The sequence below is a fragment of the Leguminivora glycinivorella genome, chromosome 6, assembly GCF_023078275.1.
Source record: "Leguminivora glycinivorella isolate SPB_JAAS2020 chromosome 6, LegGlyc_1.1, whole genome shotgun sequence".
Classification (NCBI taxonomy): domain Eukaryota; kingdom Metazoa; phylum Arthropoda; class Insecta; order Lepidoptera; family Tortricidae; genus Leguminivora; species Leguminivora glycinivorella.
In genome coordinates, this window is record NC_062976.1 from 2,453,459 (window position 1) to 2,475,995 (window position 22,537).

General features: G+C 36.2%; 1 protein-coding gene across 1 annotated transcript in view; it reads left to right on the forward strand.

Annotated features, from left to right (window-relative positions):
* The first annotated feature begins 775 nt into the window (after positions 1 to 775).
* The window catches only part of LOC125226933 (thioredoxin domain-containing protein 3 homolog), a 47,473-nt gene continuing 25,711 nt past the window's right edge, over positions 776 to 22,537 (forward strand). The window contains exons 1-3 of the mRNA XM_048131113.1: positions 776 to 993; positions 1,844 to 1,947; positions 4,106 to 4,177. Of these exons, the coding sequence (XP_047987070.1) occupies positions 960 to 993; positions 1,844 to 1,947; positions 4,106 to 4,177 (210 nt within the window). The 5' untranslated portion in view covers positions 776 to 959. The remainder of the gene's footprint in view (positions 994 to 1,843; positions 1,948 to 4,105; positions 4,178 to 22,537) is intronic.

Consider the following 22,537-nt stretch of genomic DNA (forward strand, 5'->3'; position numbering starts at 1 on the left):
GGCAGGCAAGAGCAAAATGCACGATATCCGAATGACATCCATGAATTATGAATTAATTAATGACATCCTCATATCTCCTAATGATATCAGTGTAAGAATTTATCTGATAAGTAGCTCACTGTGGACTGTGGATGCTAATTAATCCGCCTGCCAATTGTAGTTAATTGGTGCAACGAGTTCTTACAGAATCAACCGCAACTCGCTTTATATACTTATATCGCTTTAACTTGTACCAAGCGCTTTGAGAAGTGTTTTCTATGTTTCCGTTCAGTTGAGCGCGCATTATCCGATCCGATATCGGATGTCGGACCGATATCCCATACATTACAGGCGCCATCTTGGATTTTTTCCATTGAAATCCTTCCGACATCCGATATCGGATCGGATAATGTGAAAACGGCCTAAGGGCGGATCCAGGGACGGGACACAACCTTACGAGGTCCTTGCGGGACGCTTGGTCAAATTCTCGGCTTCATTTGGTTTGTACGCCTTCTGACTATAAAACTGGATCCGTCCTTACAACACTGACGCATTTGCTTAAAGCTTCACACCGCACATGCCAGCAAGGCCTTTCAAATGCGCTGCTAAACGCGAACGCCCTTGCCTCAAACATGTGCTTGTACACTAAATAATACTACTTTATACTGCCTCAACCGCATCAAATCTCATATTATTTTTTTTATTTGAACTGTTTATTTTTTTTTAATTAATCACTCTACGCTTCACATATCTCTAACGTCGGCGCTACGCGAACTTGGCAGTCTCACCGCTTCCACTTGTACCTTACGCCACTCCTACACATCGCTTGAACCTTCCCTCTTCGCTTTACCCTCACTTGACGCTACGCCACACGATGTCCCTAACGTGTGCGCTACTGAACGCTAACGCGGCGGCCGCGGCGGCGCAGGCAAGAAGGCGGCACAGGTGCAACTGCAGGCTGAACTCAACACCGATGACGAATGGACCAAGTTCTTGCAACGAGATGGTTGTTAGGTAAGCTTGATTCTTTTAAAGATTTTTGTGAAACTTTCAAATTAAGCAATGTTGAGGAAAAGGGTATGAAACTAACTAGAGACAATGAAAATCGAAATCTTTTATTTATTTTAGTGCGCTGAACTTTTGAGGTCTACTTATATTGTAGTAATTAGTTTCGAGAAAAAAGTGAGTGTAAATGCATCAATTAGGTAAATTTGTAACAAAAATAGGGCTGTTATAAATAAAATAATAACAAATTAGTTTTTTTTGACTGAATTTGTTATTTTGTATAAGAATTACTGAAAGTTTAGATTTTGAAGGATTTTTATGGAGTTTGTTTTCACAGAAAATAAAGGGTTCTATATCTGTTCACATTTAAATTGTTAAGTAAGTAGGTAGTGGAAAAAATGACAATCCGATCCTCACAGATCCTGGACCTAAAAGTGACCGGATTTTTCTTTTCGGCATGTAGGTATGATTTCTCACCAGCGTTAGTGCGTTTTCACATTATCCGATCCGATTACCCGATTTCAAAGGCAAAAATCAAAGATGGCGGCCTAAATGTTTGGGATATCGGATCGGATAATGTGAAAACACACTTAGGGTAATGAGAGCGTATCAGTATCCTAGGCATCCGTTAAAAAATAAGAAATACCAATTCTCTTTGAAGATACTTAATATGTGTGTAATCATAATCATAATCATAAGTAATTTCGTTTATTGCACCATGGTAAAAAGTTGATACAAAACATTATAAAGCATCTCATGGACCTCAGTAGGGTGTTCAACAAGTTCCCAGACTTACGCTAGTATAATGTTATTGTATAATGTAGTAGATATAATCTATAACCCCGTCAATTGATTTCAGTGATAGACGTGTATTCGGAATGGTGTGGGCCCTGCATCGGCATGGTCGGAAACCTGAAGAAGATCAAAGTTGAGATCGGAGGAGACAACCTGCATTTGGCGGTGGTACGTACACCATTAAGACGATACAGGAGGGTCAATTCTCCATACAAACGCTCTCGACTATTTCCTCCCTTGTTTTTGAAGATAGAGCAATGATTTTTTCAACACAGATTGTTACTATTTTTATCTGTGTCGGACCGTTTTGATTTTTTTGATATTCTGCTTTTTAAAGATTCTAGAGCCAATCAAAAATTTCCAAAAACGGCCTTTTTCATTGAGGCGCAAAAAAAGGTGTGATACTCAAGATTGGTAACAATTAACCAAAAAAGCTAAACGGTCCTACATAGATTATTTCATTGTTATTCAGATTCTCAAATTTCGTTCCGATTGATTAAGTTTTGAAGGAGGAAAGAGTCGAGAGCGGAACCTCTTCTTTCTGTTCTGTTCTGTGTTGTTTCTGTTCTTAATGGACAATATTTTTTCGATAAATCTAGTTATTAACACTTGTATATTTAACTAAAATTCCCAAGTTGAAAGGGGGGCTCCTTTCCATTTTAGCATTTTCGCTACCGTATCCTCTTAAGTTACTCTTTTATAGCCCCTGACGTAAACAGGTGCCATAGCCGAATGGCATTTCTGCGACGCGAAACTGTCGCGCCCATATGCAAGAGCAATAGAGATAGATATATCTACGAGCGTTTTGTTTCGTGAGCGTTTGCGCCATTCGGCTACGTGCCCAGGGGTGTCATTATGCTTGACCACTGTGGTTTGTGTGCCTTGGTTTTAACTCTATAGCCTCAAATTGTCCTTAAAATACGATTTTACCTTTAATATGGAATTAATTATTCACAAATATATATATATAATCAATCAATCTTCTTTATCAATGAAAAGAAAAATTATAAGTATGTATACTTACTGCGTTTTGTGAGATACGAGATTTTTTCAAAGTAGTGACGATATATACTCCGATATATGTACTTATTTATTTATTTCAAAAACTTTATTGCACATAAATAAATAAAAATGTACAAATGGCGGACTAGGACTAATGGAATACCTACTTATGAAGGGCTTTTCAAAAAATACTGTCATCACCACCGCTGAATCAAATTGAACGAGAAATCCTTTAAATGGACATAGAATGTGAGGTTTTCGATCAAAAGGCACCACATTTTCGGTTGTTGATAAGATCGATTTCATATCGAAACTAATATGAAAGTAGTGCCTTATTGACAATCGACAAAAGTACCATTTTGATTGGAAATGTCTCAAATATGAAAGAACGCGTGAAAAATTGGGTCACAGGGACACTGCGTGCAACCGTGCATACCCCCCGTTGGTAATACAGTCATTAATAATGGGAATTTATGTTCGCATGTAAATTCAACTGTCGAAACGACGAAAAATTCCTGAGGTAACTTGTGTGCCACTCATTTTAAGGACTTTCGCATCAAAAGTAGAGCAATAACAATTTAAAAACATTTATAAAATATACTTACGTATATTTATTGGTTCCCATAAAGTCATAATGCATCGTTCGTCTCAAACGCGTAACTTTTAAGGATGTCCATAAAACAAACCCTAAATCTGTATTACCGCATATGGAGCTAGTGGGCTTACCTGATGCGGCGACAGTTGGAGTTGGCAGAGGCCTCTGCTTCTGCTTCTTCTGGTTTATACGTATTCAAATTATGTTATTATTTAGAATTTCTGCTGCCTCTCGCTTAAACATTGGTGACACTGACTTTTAAAGTATTTGACATGACATGTAATTTTTATTAACAGGCCAGTAGCCGCACTAAATCCAATGAGGTAGTACAGCGATATAAAGAACTAACCTAACCACAAAATTAAAATTTTGAAAAAACCCCCGACCGCGACCTAGTAGACCGATTTTCATGAAACATGGCTAAGAACACTCCCGACTAACAGCTTTCAGACAAAAAAACTAAATCAAAATCGGTTCATCCGTTCGAGAGCTACGATGCCACAGACAGACACACACACAGACAGACAGACAGACAGACAGACAGACAGACATACACACAGACAGACACGTCAAACTTATAACACCCCTTCGTTTTTGCGTCGGGGGTTAAAAAGGTTGTATACTAAATACTACTAAAGTGTCATATGGATGAAATGAGTTGTAAGGTTGTAAGTAACTAATATTCTATTCTATTCTATTCAAAATATCTATTCTAACTTAAACTTACAGGCGAAAGCGGACACTATCGAGTGCTTGAAGCGTTTTCGGAACCGCAGCGAGCCAACGTGGATGTTCATAGCTGTAAGTCAATGGGAAAGTGTGTGTGTCTGTTTGTTTGTCCGTCTTTCACGGCAAAACGAAGCGACGAATCGATGTGATTTTTTAAGTGATATTTGAAGGGATGGAGAGTGACGTAGGCTACTTTTTGTCTCTTTCTAACGCGAGCGAAGCCGCGGACAAAAGTATTTCATAAGTTTCATCAGTCACCGTGAACGGTGTCATAATTATAATAACTGTCATCACATCAGCCGGCGTATCATGCTGCCAATCTGCGGATGTCTGTGAAGTTGGCATATCAAAGTCTAGCAAATCAAGTTTTTATTGGAGTTCTATTAGCATGCACAATAGTTCTAGAGTTCCTGATACTTTATAACAATAGTTCTGGCATATTTATACAAAAAATCGTTACTATGGATTTTGACAAATTGATATGCTAACTTCCCACTCCAGCATATCATTTGTTCCCGAATGGATTAAAATTTTGTACACAGCTCCGCCACACGAAAACCAGGAGTTCCTGACAAAAATAAACCAAAGCACTGACCATCACCAGGATTTGGCAGTTATTTTCAAATAAATTGATATGCTAACTTCACACATGCTCTGCTGGTGTAATTTATAAACACACAAATGTAATTTTGGAACCAAATAAAAGATCTAGCTCCATCGTTTACAGAACTCACGAGTTCTAGGCTCTTACTCAAGTAACAAATCCAAAAAAAAACAAAACATTAATAATATATAATTTTTCAAACATAATACAGTGCTATGCTCAAATATTTCATGGAGTTCTAGGCCGTAATTAGGTCTAAAATGATAGCTGTGGCCCTAGACTGTACAGAACAAAAGAGTTCTAGGTATTCAGGACCCTTTTAGAATTTTTTTTAAATCAAGTTTGAAGTTTCGATTTTGTCAAGTTACAGGTGTGATCTGCTGAAAGATTTTCACGAGTTCCAGGAGAGAACTAGGTCTTGAATGATAGCTGTGGCCCTAGACTGTACAAAACAAAAGAGTTCTAGGCATTCAGGTAGCTTTTAGATTTTTTTTTAAATCAAGTTTGAAATTTCGATTTTGTCAAGTTACAGGTGTGATCTGCTGAAAGATTATCACGAGTTCCAGGAGAGAACTAGGTCTTAAATGATAGCTGTGGCCCTAGAATATACAAAACAAAAGAGTTCTAGGCATTCAGGATGCTTTTTGATTTTTTTTTATCATGTTTGAAATTTCGATTTTGTCAAGTTACAGGTGTGATCTGCTGAAAGATTTTCACGAGTTCCAGGAGAGAACTAGGTCTTAAATGATAGCTGTGGCCCTAGACTGTACAGAACAAAAGAGTTCTAGGTATTCAGGACTCTTTTAGATATTTTTTTAAATCAAGTTTGAAATTTCGATTTTGTCAAGTTACAGGTGTGATCTGCTGAAAGATTTTCACGAGTTCTAGGAGAGAACTAGGTCTTAAATGATAGCTGTGGCCCTAGACTGTACAAAACAAAAGAGTTCTAGGCATTCAGGATGCTTTTAGATTTTTTTTTAACTTAGGTATGAAATTTCGATTTTGTCAAGATACAGGTGTGATCTGCTGCAAGATATTCGCGAGTTCCAGGAGAGATCTAGGTCTTAAATGATAGCTGTGGCCCTAGACTGTACAGAACAAAAGAGTTCTAGGTATTCAGGACCCTTTTAGAATTTTTTTTAAATCAAGTTTGAAATTTCGATTTTGTCAAGTTACAGGTGTGATCTGCTGAAAGATTTTCACGAGTTCCAGGAGAGAACTGGGTCTTAAATGATAGCTGTGGCACTAGACTGTACAAAACAAAATAGTTCTAGGCATTCAGGATGCTTTTAGATTTTTTTTTAACTTAGGTATGAAATTTCGATTTTGTCAAGTTACAGGTGTGATCTGCTGAAAGATTTTCACGAGATCCAGGAGAGAACTAGATCTTAAATGATAGCTGTGGCCCTAGAATATACAAAACAAAAGAGTTCTAGGCATTCAGGATGCTTTAAGATTTTTTTTAAAATCATGTTTGAAATTTCGATTTTGTCAAGTTACGGGTGTGATCTGCTGAAAGATTTTCACGAGTTCCAGGAGAGAACTAGGTCTTAAATGATAGCTGTGGCCCTAGACTGTACAGAACAAAAGAGTTCTAGGTATTCAGGACTCTTTTAGATATTTTTTTAAATCAAGTTTGAAATTTCGATTTTGTCAAGTTACAGGTGTGATCTGCTGAAAGATTTTCACGAGTTCTAGGAGAGAACTAGGTCTTAAATGATAGCTGTGGCCCTAGACTGTACAAAACAAAAGAGTTCTAGGCATTCAGGATGCTTTTAGATTTTTTTTTAACTTAGGTATGAAATTTCGATTTTGTCAAGATACAGGTGTGATCTGCTGCAAGATATTCGCGAGTTCCAGGAGAGATCTAGGTCTTAAATGATAGCTGTGGCCCTAGACTGTACAGAACAAAAGAGTTCTAGGTATTCAGGACCCTTTTAGAATTTTTTTTAAATCAAGTTTGAAATTTCGATTTTGTCAAGTTACAGGTGTGATCTGCTGAAAGATTTTCACGAGTTCCAGGAGAGAACTAGGTCTTAAATGATAGCTGTGGCACTAGACTGTACAAAACAAAAGAGTTCTAGGCATTCAGGATGCTTTTAGATTTTTTTTTAACTTAGGTATGAAATTTCGATTTTGTCAAGTTACAGGTGTGATCTGCTGAAAGATTTTCACGAGATCCAGGAGAGAACTAGATCTTAAATGATAGCTGTGGCCCTAGAATATACAAAACAAAAGAGTTCTAGGCATTCAGGATGCTTTAAGATTTTTTTTAAAATCATGTTTGAAATTTCGATTTTGTCAAGTTACGGGTGTGATCTGCTGAAAGATTTTCACGAGTTCCAGGAGAGAACTAGGTCTTAAATGATAGCTGTGGCCCTAGACTGTACAGAACAAAAGAGTTCTAGATATTCAGGACCCTTTTAGAATTTTTTGAAATCAAGTTTGAAATTTCGATTTTGTCAAGTTACAGGTGTGATCTGCTGAAAGATTTTCACGAGTTCCAGGAAATAACTAGGTCTTAAATGATAGCTGTGGCCCTAGACTGTACAGAACAAAAGAGTTCTAGGTATTCACGACCCTTTTAGAATTTTTTTAAAATCAAGTTTGAAATTTCGATTTTGTCAAGTTACAGGTGTGATCTGCTGAAAGATTTTTACGAGTTACAGGAGAGAACTAGGTCTTAAATGATAGCTGTGGCCCTAGACTGTACAGAACAAAAGAGTTCTAGGTATTCAGGACCCTTTTAGATTTTTTTTTAAATCAAGTTTTTAAATTTCGATTTTGTCAAGTTACAGGTGTGATCTGCTGAAAGATTTTCACGAGTTCCAGGAATGAACTAGATCTTAAATGATAGCTGTGGCGCTAGACTGTACAAAACAAAAGAGTTCTAGGCATTCAGGATGCTTTTAGATTTTTTTTAAAGTCATGTTTGAAATTTCGATTTTGTCAAGTTATAGGTGTGATCTGCTGAAAGATTTTCACGAGTTCCAGGAGAGAACTAGGTCTTAAATGATAGCTGTGGCCCTAGACTGTACAGAACAAAAGAGTTCTAGGTATTCAGGACTCTTTTAGATATTTTTTTAAATCAAGTTTGAAATTTCGATTTTGTCAAGTTACAGGTGTGATCTGCTGAAAGATTTTCACGAGTTCCAGGAATGAACTAGATCTTAAATGATAGCTGTGGCGCTAGACTGTACAAAACAAAAGAGTTCTAGGCATTCAGGATGCTTTTAGATTTTTTTTAAAGTCATGTTTGAAATTTCGATTTTGTCAAGTTATAGGTGTGATCTGCTGAAAGATTTTCACGAGTTCCAGGAGAGAACTAGGTCTTAAATGATAGCTGTGGCCCTAGACTGTACAGAACAAAAGAGTTCTAGGTATTCAGGACCCTTTTAGATTTTTTTTTAAATCAAGTTTTTAAATTTCGATTTTGTCAAGTTACAGGTGTGATCTGCTGAAAGATTTTCACGAGTTCCAGGAATGAACTAGATCTTAAATGATAGCTGTGGCGCTAGACTGTACAAAACAAAAGAGTTCTAGGCATTCAGGATGCTTTTAGATTTTTTTTAAAGTCATGTTTGAAATTTCGATTTTGTCAAGTTATAGGTGTGATCTGCTGAAAGATTTTCACGAGTTCCAGGAGAGAACTAGGTCTTAAATGATAGCTGTGGCCCTAGAATATACAAAACAAAAGAGTTCTAGGCATTCAGGATGCTTTAAGATTTTTTTTAAAATCATGTTTGAAATTTCGATTTTGTCAAGTTACGGGTGTGATCTGCTGAAAGATTTTCACGAGTTCCAGGAGAGAACTAGGTCTTAAATGATAGCTGTGGCCCTAGACTGTACAGAACAAAAGAGTTCTAGGTATTCAGGACTCTTTTAGATATTTTTTTAAATCAAGTTTGAAATTTCGATTTTGTCAAGTTACAGGTGTGATCTGCTGAAAGATTTTCACGAGTTCTAGGAGAGAACTAGGTCTTAAATGATAGCTGTGGCCCTAGACTGTACAAAACAAAAGAGTTCTAGGCATTCAGGATGCTTTTAGATTTTTTTTTAACTTAGGTATGAAATTTCGATTTTGTCAAGATACAGGTGTGATCTGCTGCAAGATATTCGCGAGTTCCAGGAGAGATCTAGGTCTTAAATGATAGCTGTGGCCCTAGACTGTACAGAACAAAAGAGTTCTAGGTATTCAGGACCCTTTTAGAATTTTTTTTAAATCAAGTTTGAAATTTCGATTTTGTCAAGTTACAGGTGTGATCTGCTGAAAGATTTTCACGAGTTCCAGGAGAGAACTAGGTCTTAAATGATAGCTGTGGCACTAGACTGTACAAAACAAAAGAGTTCTAGGCATTCAGGATGCTTTTAGATTTTTTTTTAACTTAGGTATGAAATTTCGATTTTGTCAAGTTACAGGTGTGATCTGCTGAAAGATTTTCACGAGATCCAGGAGAGAACTGGATCCTAAATGATAGCTGTGGCCCTAGAATATACAAAACAAAAGAGTTCTAGGCATTCAGGATGCTTTAAGATTTTTTTTAAAATCATGTTTGAAATTTCGATTTTGTCAAGTTACGGGTGTGATCTGCTGAAAGATTTTCACGAGTTCCAGGAGAGAACTAGGTCTTAAATGATAGCTGTGGCCCTAGACTGTACAGAACAAAAGAGTTCTAGATATTCAGGACCCTTTTAGAATTTTTTGAAATCAAGTTTGAAATTTCGATTTTGTCAAGTTACAGGTGTGATCTGCTGAAAGATTTTCACGAGTTCCAGGAAATAACTAGGTCTTAAATGATAGCTGTGGCCCTAGACTGTACAGAACAAAAGAGTTCTAGGTATTCACGACCCTTTTAGAATTTTTTTAAAATCAAGTTTGAAATTTCGATTTTGTCAAGTTACAGGTGTGATCTGCTGAAAGATTTTTACGAGTTACAGGAGAGAACTAGGTCTTAAATGATAGCTGTGGCCCTAGACTGTACAGAACAAAAGAGTTCTAGGTATTCAGGACCCTTTTAGATTTTTTTTTAAATCAAGTTTTTAAATTTCGATTTTGTCAAGTTACAGGTGTGATCTGCTGAAAGATTTTCACGAGTTCCAGGAATGAACTAGATCTTAAATGATAGCTGTGGCGCTAGACTGTACAAAACAAAAGAGTTCTAGGCATTCAGGATGCTTTTAGATTTTTTTTAAAGTCATGTTTGAAATTTCGATTTTGTCAAGTTATAGGTGTGATCTGCTGAAAGATTTTCACGAGTTCCAGGAGAGAACTAGGTCTTAAATGATAGCTGTGGCCCTAGATTATACAGAACAAAAGAGCTCTAGGTATTCAGGACTCTTTTAGATATTTTTTTAAATCAAGTTTGAAATTTCGATTTTGTCAAGTTACAGGTGTGATCTGCTGAAAGATTTTCACGAGTTCTAGGAGAGAACTAGGTCTTAAATGATAGCTGTGGCCCTAGACTGTACAAAACAAAAGAGTTCTAGGCATTCAGGATGCTTTTAGATTTTTTTTTAACTTAGGTATGAAATTTCGATTTTGTCAAGATACAGGTGTGATCTGCTGAAAGATTTTCACAAGATCCAGGAGAGAACTAGGTCTTAAATGATAGCTGTGGCCCTAGAAAATACAAAACAAAAGAGTTCTAGGCATTCAGGATGCTTTAAGATTTTTTTAAAATCATGTTTGAAATTTCGATTTTGTCAAGTTACGGGTGTGATCTGCTGAAAGATTATCACGAGTTCTAGGATACAACTAGGTCTTAAATGATAGCTGTGGCCCTAGACTGTACAAAACAAAAGAGTTCTAGGCATTCAGGATGCTTTTAGATTTTTTTAAAGTCATGTTTGAAATTTCGATTTTGTCAAGTTATAGGTGTGATCTGCTGAAAGATTTTCACGAGTTCCAGGAGAGAACTAGATCTTAAATGATAGCTGTGGCCCTAGGCTGTACAGAACAAAAGAGTTATAGGTATTCAGGACCCTTTTAGATTTTTTTTAAATCAAGTTTGAAATTTCGATTTTGTCAAGTTACAGGTGTGATCTGCTGAAAGATTTTCACGAGTTCCAGGAGAGAACTAGGTCTTAAATGATAGCTGTGGCCCTAAACTGTACAGAACAAAAGAGTTCTAGGTATTCAGGACTCTTTTAGATATTTTTTTAAATCAAGTTTGAAATTTCGATTTTGTCAAGTTACAGGTGTGATCTGCTGAAAGATTTTCACGAGTTCTAGGAGAGAACTAGGTCTTAAATGATAGCTGTGGCCCTAGACTGTACAAAACAAAAGAGTTCTAGGCATTCAGGATGCTTTTAGATTTTTTTTTAACTTAGGTATGAAATTTCGATTTTGTCAAGATACAGGTGTGATCTGCTGCAAGATATTCGCGAGTTCCAGGAGAGATCTAGGTTTTAAATGATAGCTGTGGCCCTAGACTGTACAGAACAAAAGAGTTCTAGGTATTCAGGACCCTTTTAGAATTTTTTTTAAATCAAGTTTGAAATTTCGATTTTGTCAAGTTACAGGTGTGATCTGCTGAAAGATTTTCACGAGTTCCAGGAGAGAACTAGGTCTTAAATGATAGCTGTGGCACTAGACTGTACAAAACAAAAGAGTTCTAGGCATTCAGGATGCTTTTAGATTTTTTTTTAACTTAGGTATGAAATTTCGATTTTGTCAAGTTACAGGTGTGATCTGCTGAAAGATTTTCACGAGATCCAGGAGAGAACTAGATCTTAAATGATAGCTGTGGCCCTAGAATATACAAAACAAAAGAGTTCTAGGCATTCAGGATGCTTTAAGATTTTTTTTAAAATCATGTTTGAAATTTCGATTTTGTCAAGTTACGGGTGTGATCTGCTGAAAGATTTTCACGAGTTCCAGGAGAGAACTAGGTCTTAAATGATAGCTGTGGCCCTAGACTGTACAGAACAAAAGAGTTCTAGATATTCAGGACCCTTTTAGAATTTTTTGAAATCAAGTTTGAAATTTCGATTTTGTCAAGTTACAGGTGTGATCTGCTGAAAGATTTTCACGAGTTCCAGGAAATAACTAGGTCTTAAATGATAGCTGTGGCCCTAGACTGTACAGAACAAAAGAGTTCTAGGTATTCACGACCCTTTTAGAATTTTTTTAAAATCAAGTTTGAAATTTCGATTTTGTCAAGTTACAGGTGTGATCTGCTGAAAGATTTTCACGAGTTACAGGAGAGAACTAGGTCTTAAATGATAGCTGTGGCCCTAGACTGTACAGAACAAAAGAGTTCTAGGTATTCAGGACCCTTTTAGATTTTTTTTTAAATCAAGTTTTTAAATTTCGATTTTGTCAAGTTACAGGTGTGATCTGCTGAAAGATTTTCACGAGTTCCAGGAATGAACTAGATCTTAAATGATAGCTGTGGCGCTAGACTGTACAAAACAAAAGAGTTCTAGGCATTCAGGATGCTTTTAGATTTCTTTTAAAGTCATGTTTGAAATTTCGATTTTGTCAAGTTATAGGTGTGATCTGCTGAAAGATTTTCACGAGTTCCAGGAGAGAACTAGGTCTTAAATGATAGCTGTGGCCCTAGACTATACAGAACAAAAGAGTTCTAGGTATTCAGGACTCTTTTAGATATTTTTTTAAATCAAGTTTGAAATTTCGATTTTGTCAAGTTACAGGTGTGATCTGCTGAAAGATTTTCACGAGTTCTAGGAGAGAACTAGGTCTTAAATGATAGCTGTGGCCCTAGACTGTACAAAACAAAAGAGTTCTAGGCATTCAGGATGCTTTTAGATTTTTTTTTAACTTAGGTATGAAATTTCGATTTTGTCAAGATACAGGTGTGATCTGCTGAAAGATTTTCACAAGATCCAGGAGAGAACTAGGTCTTAAATGATAGCTGTGGCCCTAGAAAATACAAAACAAAAGAGTTCTAGGCATTCAGGATGCTTTTAGATTTTTTTAAAATCATGTTTGAAATTTCGATTTTGTCAAGTTATAGGTGTGATCTGCTGAAAGATTTTCACGAGTTCCAGGAGAGAACTAGGTCTTAAATGATAGCTGTGGCCCTAGACTGTACAGAACAAAAGAGTTCTAGGTATTCAGGACCCTTTTAGAATTTTTTTAAAATCAAGTTTTGAAATTTCGATTTTGTCAAGTTACAGGTGTGATCTGCTGAAAGATTTTCACGAGTTGCAGTAGAGAACTAGATCTTAAATGATAGCTGTGGGCCTAGGCTGTACAGAACAAAAGAGTTCTAGGTATTCAGGACCCTTTTAGATTTTTTTTAAATCAAGTTTGAAATTTCGATTTTGTCAAGTTACAGGTGTGATCTGCTGAAAGATTTTCACGAGTTCCAGGAGAGAACTAGGTCTTAAATGATAGCTGTGGCCCTATACTGTACAAAACAAAAGAGTTCTAGGCATTCAGGATGCTTTTAGATTTTTTTTAAAGTCATGTTTGAAATTTCGATTTTGTCAAGTTATAAGTGTGATCTGCTGAAAGATTTTCACGAGTTCTAGGATAGAACTATCTCTTAAATGATAGCTGTGGCCCTAGAATATACAAAACAAAAGAGTTCTAGGCATTCAGGATGCTTTAAGATTTTTTTTAAAATCATGTTTGAAATTTCGATTTTGTCAAGTTACGGGTGTGATCTGCTGAAAGATTTTCACGAGTTCTAGGATAGAACTAGGTCTTAAATGATAGCTGTGGCCCTAGACTGTACAAAACAAAAGAGTTCTAGGCATTCAGGATGCTTTTAGATTTGTTTTTAACTTAGGTATGAAATTTCGATTTTGTCAAGTTACAGGTGTGATCTGCTGAAAGATTTTCACGAGATCCAGGAGAGAACTAGGTCTTAAATGATAGCTGTGGCCCTAGAAAATACAAAACAAAAGAGTTCTAGGCATTCAGGATGCTTTAAGATTTTTTTAAAATCATGTTTGAAATTTCGATTTTGTCAAGTTACGGGTGTGATCTGCTGAAAGATTATCACGAGTTCTAGGATACAACTAGGTCTTAAATGATAGCTGTGGCCCTAGACTGTACAAAACAAAAGAGTTCTAGGCATTCAGGATGCTTTTAGATTTTTTTAAAGTCATGTTTGAAATTTCGATTTTGTCAAGTTATAGGTGTGATCTGCTGAAAGATTTTCACGAGTTCCAGGAGAGAACTAGGTCTTAAATGATAGCTGTGGCCCTAGACTGTGCAGAACAAAAGAGTTCTAGGTATTCAGGACCCTGTTAGAATTTTTTGAAATCAAGTTTGAAATTTCGATTTTGTCAAGTTACAGGTGTGATCTGCTGAAAGATTTTCACGAGTTCCAGGAGAGAACTAGGTCTTAAATGATAGCTGTGGCCCTAGACTGTACAAAACAAAAGAGTTCTAGGCATTCAGGATGTTTTTAGTTTTTTTTTTTAAATCATGTTTGAAATTTCGATTTTGTCAAGTTGCAGGTGTGATCTGCTGAAAGATTTTCACGAGTTCCAGGAATGAACTAGATCTTAAATGATAGCTGTGGCGCTAGACTGTACAAAACAAAAGAGTTCTAGGCATTCAGGATGCTTTTAGATTTTTTTTAAAGTCATGTTTGAAATTTCGATTTTGTCAAGTTACGGGTGTGATCTGCTGAAAGATTTTCACGAGTTCTAGGATAGAACTAGGTCTTAAATGATAGCTGTGGCCCTAGACTGTACAAAACAAAAGAGTTCTAGGCATTCAGGATGCTTTTAGATTTGTTTTTAACTTAGGTATGAAATTTCGATTTTGTCAAGTTACAGGTGTGATCTGCTGAAAGATTTTCACGAGATCCAGGAGAGAACTAGGTCTTAAATGATAGCCGTGGCCCTAGAAAATACAAAACAAAAGAGTTCTAGGCATTCAGGATGCTTTAAGATTTTTTTAAAATCATGTTTGAAATTTCGATTTTGTCAAGTTACGGGTGTGATCTGCTGAAAGATTATCACGAGTTCTAGGATACAACTAGGTCTTAAATGATAGCTGTGGCCCTAGACTGTACAAAACAAAAGAGTTCTAGGCATTCAGGATGCTTTTAGATTTTTTTAAAGTCATGTTTGAAATTTCGATTTTGTCAAGTTATAGGTGTGATCTGCTGAAAGATTTTCACGAGTTCCAGGAGTGAACTAGGTCTAAATGATAGCTGTGGCCCTAGACTGTGCAGAACAAAAGAGTTCTAGGTATTCAGGACCCTGTTAGAATTTTTTGAAATCAAGTTTGAAATTTCGATTTTGTCATGTTACAGGTGTGATCTGCTGAAAGATTTTCACGAGTTCCAGGAGAGAACTAGGTCTTAAATGATAGCTGTGGCCCTAGACTGTACAAAACAAAAGAGTTCTAGGCATTCAGGTAGCTTTTAGATTTTTTTTTAAATCAAGTTTGAAATTTCGATTTTGTCAAGTTACAGGTGTGATCTGCTGAAAGATTATCACGAGTTCCAGGAGAGAACTAGGTCTTAAATGATAGCTGTGGCCCTAGAATATACAAAACAAAAGAGTTCTAGGCATTCAGGATGCTTTTTGATTTTTTTTTATCATGTTTGAAATTTCGATTTTGTCAAGTTACAGGTGTGATCTGCTGAAAGATTTTCACGAGTTCCAGGAGAGAACTAGGTCTTAAATGATAGCTGTGGCCCTAGACTGTACAGAACAAAAGAGTTCTAGGCATTCAGGATGCTTTTAGATTTTTTTAAAGTCATGTTTGAAATTTCGATTTTGTCAAGTTATAGGTGTGATCTGCTGAAAGATTTTCACGAGTTCCAGGAGAGAACTAGGTCTAAATGATAGCTGTGGCCCTAGACTGTGCAGAACAAAAGAGTTCTAGGTATTCAGGACCCTGTTAGAATTTTTTGAAATCAAGTTTGAAATTTCGATTTTGTCATGTTACAGGTGTGATCTGCTGAAAGATTTTCACGAGTTCCAGGAGAGAACTAGGTCTTAAATGATAGCTGTGGCCCTAGACTGTACAAAACAAAAGAGTTCTAGGCATTCAGGTAGCTTTCAGATTTTTTTTTAAATCAAGTTTGAAATTTCGATTTTGTCAAGTTACAGGTGTGATCTGCTGAAAGATTATCACGAGTTCCAGGAGAGAACTAGGTCTTAAATGATAGCTGTGGCCCTAGAATATACAAAACAAAAGAGTTCTAGGCATTCAGGATGCTTTTTGATTTTTTTTTATCATGTTTGAAATTTCGATTTTGTCAAGTTACAGGTGTGATCTGCTGAAAGATTTTCACGAGTTCCAGGAGAGAACTAGGTCTTAAATGATAGCTGTGGCCCTAGACTGTACAGAACAAAAGAGTTCTAGGTATTCAGGACTCTTTTAGATATTTTTTTAAATCAAGTTTGAAATTTCGATTTTGTCAAGTTACAGGTGTGATCTGCTGAAAGATTTTCACGAGTTCTAGGAGAGAACTAGGTCTTAAATGATAGCTGTGGCCCTAGACTGTACAAAACAAAAGAGTTCTAGGCATTCAGGATGCTTTTAGATTTTTTTTTAACTTAGGTATGAAATTTCGATTTTGTCAAGATACAGGTGTGATCTGCTGCAAGATATTCGCGAGTTCCAGGAGAGATCTAGGTCTTAAATGATAGCTGTGGCCCTAGACTGTACAGAACAAAAGAGTTCTAGGTATTCAGGACCCTTTTAGAATTTTTTTAAATCAAGTTTGAAATTTCGATTTTGTCAAGTTACAGGTGTGATCTGCTGAAAGATTTTCACGAGTTCCAGGAGAGAACTGGGTCTTAAATGATAGCTGTGGCACTAGACTGTACAAAACAAAAGAGTTCTAGGCATTCAGGATGCTTTTAGATTTTTTTTTTACTTAGGTATGAAATTTCGATTTTGTCAAGTTACAGGTGTGATCTGCTGAAAGATTTTCACGAGATCCAGGAGAGAACTAGATCTTAAATGATAGCTGTGGCCCTAGACTGTACAGAACAAAAGAGTTCTAGGCATTCAGGATGCTTTAAGATTTTTTTTAAAATCATGTTTGAAATTTCGATTTTGTCAAGTTACGGGTGTGATCTGCTGAAAGATTTTCACGAGTTCCAGGAGAGAACTAGGTCTTAAATGATAGCTGTGGCCCTAGACTGTACAGAACAAAAGAGTTCTAGGTATTCAGGACTCTTTTAGATATTTTTTTAAATCAAGTTTGAAATTTCGATTTTGTCAAGTTACAGGTGTGATCTGCTGAAAGATTTTCACGAGTTCTAGGAGAGAACTAGGTCTTAAATGATAGCTGTGGCCCTAGACTGTACAAAACAAAAGAGTTCTAGGCATTCAGGATGCTTTTAGATTTTTTTTTAACTTAGGTATGAAATTTCGATTTTGTCAAGATACAGGTGTGATCTGCTGCAAGATATTCGCGAGTTCCAGGAGAGATCTAGGTCTTAAATGATAGCTGTGGCCCTAGACTGTACAGAACAAAAGAGTTATAGGTATTCAGGACCCTTTTAGAATTTTTTTTAAATCAAGTTTGAAATTTCGATTTTGTCAAGTTACAGGTGTGATCTGCTGAAAGATTTTCACGAGTTCCAGGAGAGAACTAGGTCTTAAATGATAGCTGTGGCACTAGACTGTACAAAACAAAAGAGTTCTAGGCATTCAGGATGCTTTTAGATTTTTTTTTAACTTAGGTATGAAATTTCGATTTTGTCAAGTTACAGGTGTGATCTGCTGAAAGATTTTCACGAGATCCAGGAGAGAACTAGATCTTAAATGATAGCTGTGGCCCTAGAATATACAAAACAAAAGAGTTCTAGGCATTCAGGATGCTTTAAGATTTTTTTTAAAATCATGTTTGAAATTTCGATTTTGTCAAGTTACGGGTGTGATCTGCTGAAAGATTTTCACGAGTTCCAGGAGAGAACTAGGTCTTAAATGATAGCTGTGGCCCTAGACTGTACAGAACAAAAGAGTTCTAGATATTCAGGACCCTTTTAGAATTTTTTGAAATCAAGTTTGAAATTTCGATTTTGTCAAGTTACAGGTGTGATCTGCTGAAAGATTTTCACGAGTTCCAGGAAATAACTAGGTCTTAAATGATAGCTGTGGCCCTAGACTGTACAGAACAAAAGAGTTCTAGGTATTCACGACCCTTTTAGAATTTTTTTAAAATCAAGTTTGAAATTTCGATTTTGTCAAGTTACAGGTGTGATCTGCTGAAAGATTTTTACGAGTTACAGGAGAGAACTAGGTCTTAAATGATAGCTGTGGCCCTAGACTGTACAGAACAAAAGAGTTCTAGGTATTCAGGACCCTTTTAGATTTTTTTTTTTTAAATCAAGTTTTTAAATTTCGATTTTGTCAAGTTACAGGTGTGATCTGCTGAAAGATTTTCACGAGTTCCAGGAATGAACTAGATCTTAAATGATAGCTGTGGCGCTAGACTGTACAAAACAAAAGAGTTCTAGGCATTCAGGATGCTTTTAGATTTTTTTTAAAGTCATGTTTGAAATTTCGATTTTGTCAAGTTATAGGTGTGATCTGCTGAAAGATTTTCACGAGTTCCAGGAGAGAACTAGGTCTTAAATGATAGCTGTGGCCCTAGACTGTACAGAACAAAAGAGTTCTAGGTATTCAGGACTCTTTTAGATATTTTTTTAAATCAAGTTTGAAATTTCGATTTTGTCAAGTTACAGGTGTGATCTGCTGAAAGATTTTCACGAGTTCCAGGAATGAACTAGATCTTAAATGATAGCTGTGGCGCTAGACTGTACAAAACAAAAGAGTTCTAGGCATTCAGGATGCTTTTAGATTTTTTTAAAGTCATGTTTGAAATTTCGATTTTGTCAAGTTATAGGTGTGATCTGCTGAAAGATTTTCACGAGTTCCAGGAGAGAACTAGGTCTTAAATGATAGCTGTGGCCCTAGACTGTACAGAACAAAAGAGTTCTAGGTATTCAGGACCCTTTTAGATTTTTTTTTAAATCAAGTTTTTAAATTTCGATTTTGTCAAGTTACAGGTGTGATCTGCTGAAAGATTTTCACGAGTTCCAGGAATGAACTAGATCTTAAATGATAGCTGTGGCGCTAGACTGTACAAAACAAAAAGTTCTAGGCATTCAGGATGCTTTTAGATTTTTTTTAAAGTCATGTTTGAAATTTCGATTTTGTCAAGTTATAGGTGTGATCTGCTGAAAGATTTTCACGAGTTCCAGGAGAGAACTAGGTCTTAAATGATAGCTGTGGCCCTAGAATATACAAAACAAAAGAGTTCTAGGCATTCAGGATGCTTTAAGATTTTTTTTAAAATCATGTTTGAAATTTCGATTTTGTCAAGTTACGGGTGTGATCTGCTGAAAGATTTTCACGAGTTCCAGGAGAGAACTAGGTCTTAAATGATAGCTGTGGCCCTAGACTGTACAGAACAAAAGAGTTCTAGGTATTCAGGACTCTTTTAGATATTTTTTTAAATCAAGTTTGAAATTTCGATTTTGTCAAGTTACAGGTGTGATCTGCTGAAAGATTTTCACGAGTTCTAGGAGAGAACTAGGTCTTAAATGATAGCTGTGGCCCTAGACTGTACAAAACAAAAGAGTTCTAGGCATTCAGGATGCTTTTAGATTTTTTTTTAACTTAGGTATGAAATTTCGATTTTGTCAAGATACAGGTGTGATCTGCTGCAAGATATTCGCGAGTTCCAGGAGAGATCTAGGTCTTAAATGATAGCTGTGGCCCTAGACTGTACAGAACAAAAGAGTTCTAGGTATTCAGGACCCTTTTAGAATTTTTTTTTAAATCAAGTTTGAAATTTCGATTTTGTCAAGTTACAGGTGTGATCTGCTGAAAGATTTTCACGAGTTCCAGGAGAGAACTAGGTCTTAAATGATAGCTGTGGCACTAGACTGTACAAAACAAAAGAGTTCTAGGCATTCAGGATGCTTTTAGATTTTTTTTTAACTTAGGTATGAAATTTCGATTTTGTCAAGTTACAGGTGTGATCTGCTGAAAGATTTTCACGAGATCCAGGAGAGAACTGGATCTTAAATGATAGCTGTGGCCCTAGAATATACAAAACAAAAGAGTTCTAGGCATTCAGGATGCTTTAAGATTTTTTTTAAAATCATGTTTGAAATTTCGATTTTGTCAAGTTACGGGTGTGATCTGCTGAAAGATTTTCACGAGTTCCAGGAGAGAACTAGGTCTTAAATGATAGCTGTGGCCCTAGACTGTACAGAACAAAAGAGTTCTAGATATTCAGGACCCTTTTAGAATTTTTTGAAATCAAGTTTGAAATTTCGATTTTGTCAAGTTACAGGTGTGATCTGCTGAAAGATTTTCACGAGTTCCAGGAAATAACTAGGTCTTAAATGATAGCTGTGGCCCTAGACTGTACAGAACAAAAGAGTTCTAGGTATTCACGACCCTTTTAGAATTTTTTTAAAATCAAGTTTGAAATTTCGATTTTGTCAAGTTACAGGTGTGATCTGCTGAAAGATTTTTACGAGTTACAGGAGAGAACTAGGTCTTAAATGATAGCTGTGGCCCTACACTGTACAGAACAAAAGAGTTCTAGGTATTCAGGACCCTTTTAGATTTTTTTTTAAATCAAGTTTTTAAATTTCGATTTTGTCAAGTTACAGGTGTGATCTGCTGAAAGATTTTCACGAGTTCCAGGAATGAACTAGATCTTAAATGATAGCTGTGGCGCTAGACTGTACAAAACAAAAGAGTTCTAGGCATTCAGGATGCTTTTAGATTTTTTTTAAAGTCATGTTTGAAATTTCGATTTTGTCAAGTTATAGGTGTGATCTGCTGAAAGATTTTCACGAGTTCCAGGAGAGAACTAGGTCTTAAATGATAGCTGTGGCCCTAGATTATACAGAACAAAAGAGTTCTAGGTATTCAGGACTCTTTTAGATATTTTTTAAATCAAGTTTGAAATTTCGATTTTGTCAAGTTACAGGTGTGATCTGCTGAAAGATTTTCACGAGTTCTAGGAGAGAACTAGGTCTTAAATGATAGCTGTGGCCCTAGACTGTACAAAACAAAAGAGTTCTAGGCATTCAGGATGCTTTTAGATTTTTTTTTAACTTAGGTATGAAATTTCGATTTTGTCAAGATACAGGTGTGATCTGCTGAAAGATTTTCACAAGATCCAGGAGAGAACTAGGTCTTAAATGATAGCTGTGGCCCTAGAAAATACAAAACAAAAGAGTTCTAGGCATTCAGGATGCTTTAAGATTTTTTTAAAATCATGTTTGAAATTTCGATTTTGTCAAGTTACGGGTGTGATCTGCTGAAAGATTATCACGAGTTCTAGGATACAACTAGGTCTTAAATGATAGCTGTGGCCCTAGACTGTACAAAACAAAAGAGTTCTAGGCATTCAGGATGCTTTTAGATTTTTTTAAAGTCATGTTTGAAATTTCGATTTTGTCAAGTTATAGGTGTGATCTGCTGAAAGATTTTCACGAGTTCCAGGAGAGAACTAGGTCTTAAATGATAGCTGTGGCCCTAGACTGTACAGAACAAAAGAGTTCTAGGTATTCACGACCCTTTTAGAATTTTTTTAAAATCAAGTTTTGAAATTTCGATTTTGTCAAGTTACAGGTGTGATCTGCTGAAAGATTTTCACGAGTTGCAGGAGAGAACTAGATCTTAAATGATAGCTGTGGCCCTAGGCTGTACAGAACAAAAGAGTTATAGGTATTCAGGACCCTTTTAGATTTTTTTTAAATCAAGTTTGAAATTTCGATTTTGTCAAGTTACAGGTGTGATCTGCTGAAAGATTTTCACGAGTTCCAGGAGAGAACTAGGTCTTAAATGATAGCTGTGGCCCTAAATTGTACAGAACAAAAGAGTTCTAGGTATTCAGGACTCTTTTAGATATTTTTTTAAATCAAGTTTGAAATTTCGATTTTGTCAAGTTACAGGTGTGATCTGCTGAAAGATTTTCACGAGTTCTAGGAGAGAACTAGGTCTTAAATGATAGCTGTGGCCCTAGACTGTACAAAACAAAAGAGTTCTAGGCATTCAGGATGCTTTTAGATTTTTTTTAACTTAGGTATGAAATTTCGATTTTGTCAAGATACAGGTGTGATCTGCTGCAAGATATTCGCGAGTTCCAGGAGAGATCTAGGTCTTAAATGATAGCTGTGGCCCTAGACTGTACAGAACAAAAGAGTTTTAGGTATTCAGGACCCTTTTAGAATTTTTTTTAAATCAAGTTTGAAATTTCGATTTTGTCAAGTTACAGGTGTGATCTGCTGAAAGATTTTCACGAGTTCCAGGAGAGAACTAGGTCTTAAATGATAGCTGTGGCACTAGACTGTACAAAACAAAAGAGTTCTAGGCATTCAGGATGCTTTTAGATTTTTTTTTAACTTAGGTATGAAATTTCGATTTTGTCAAGTTACAGGTGTGATCTGCTGAAAGATTTTCACGAGATCCAGGAGAGAACTAGATCTTAAATGATAGCTGTGACCCTAGAATATACAAAACAAAAGAGTTCTAGGCATTCAGGATGCTTTAAGATTTTTTTTAAAATCATGTTTGAAATTTCGATTTTGTCAAGTTACGGGTGTGATCTGCTGAAAGATTTTCACGAGTTCCAGGAGAGAACTAGGTCTTAAATGATAGCTGTGGCCCTAGACTGTACAGAACAAAAGAGTTCTAGATATTCAGGACCCTTTTAGAATTTTTTGAAATCAAGTTTGAAATTTCGATTTTGTCAAGTTACAGGTGTGATCTGCTGAAAGATTTTCACGAGTTCCAGGAAATAACTAGGTCTTAAATGATAGCTGTGGCCCTAGACTGTACAGAACAAAAGAGTTCTAGGTATTCACGACCCTTTTAGAATTTTTTTAAAATCAAGTATGAAATTTCG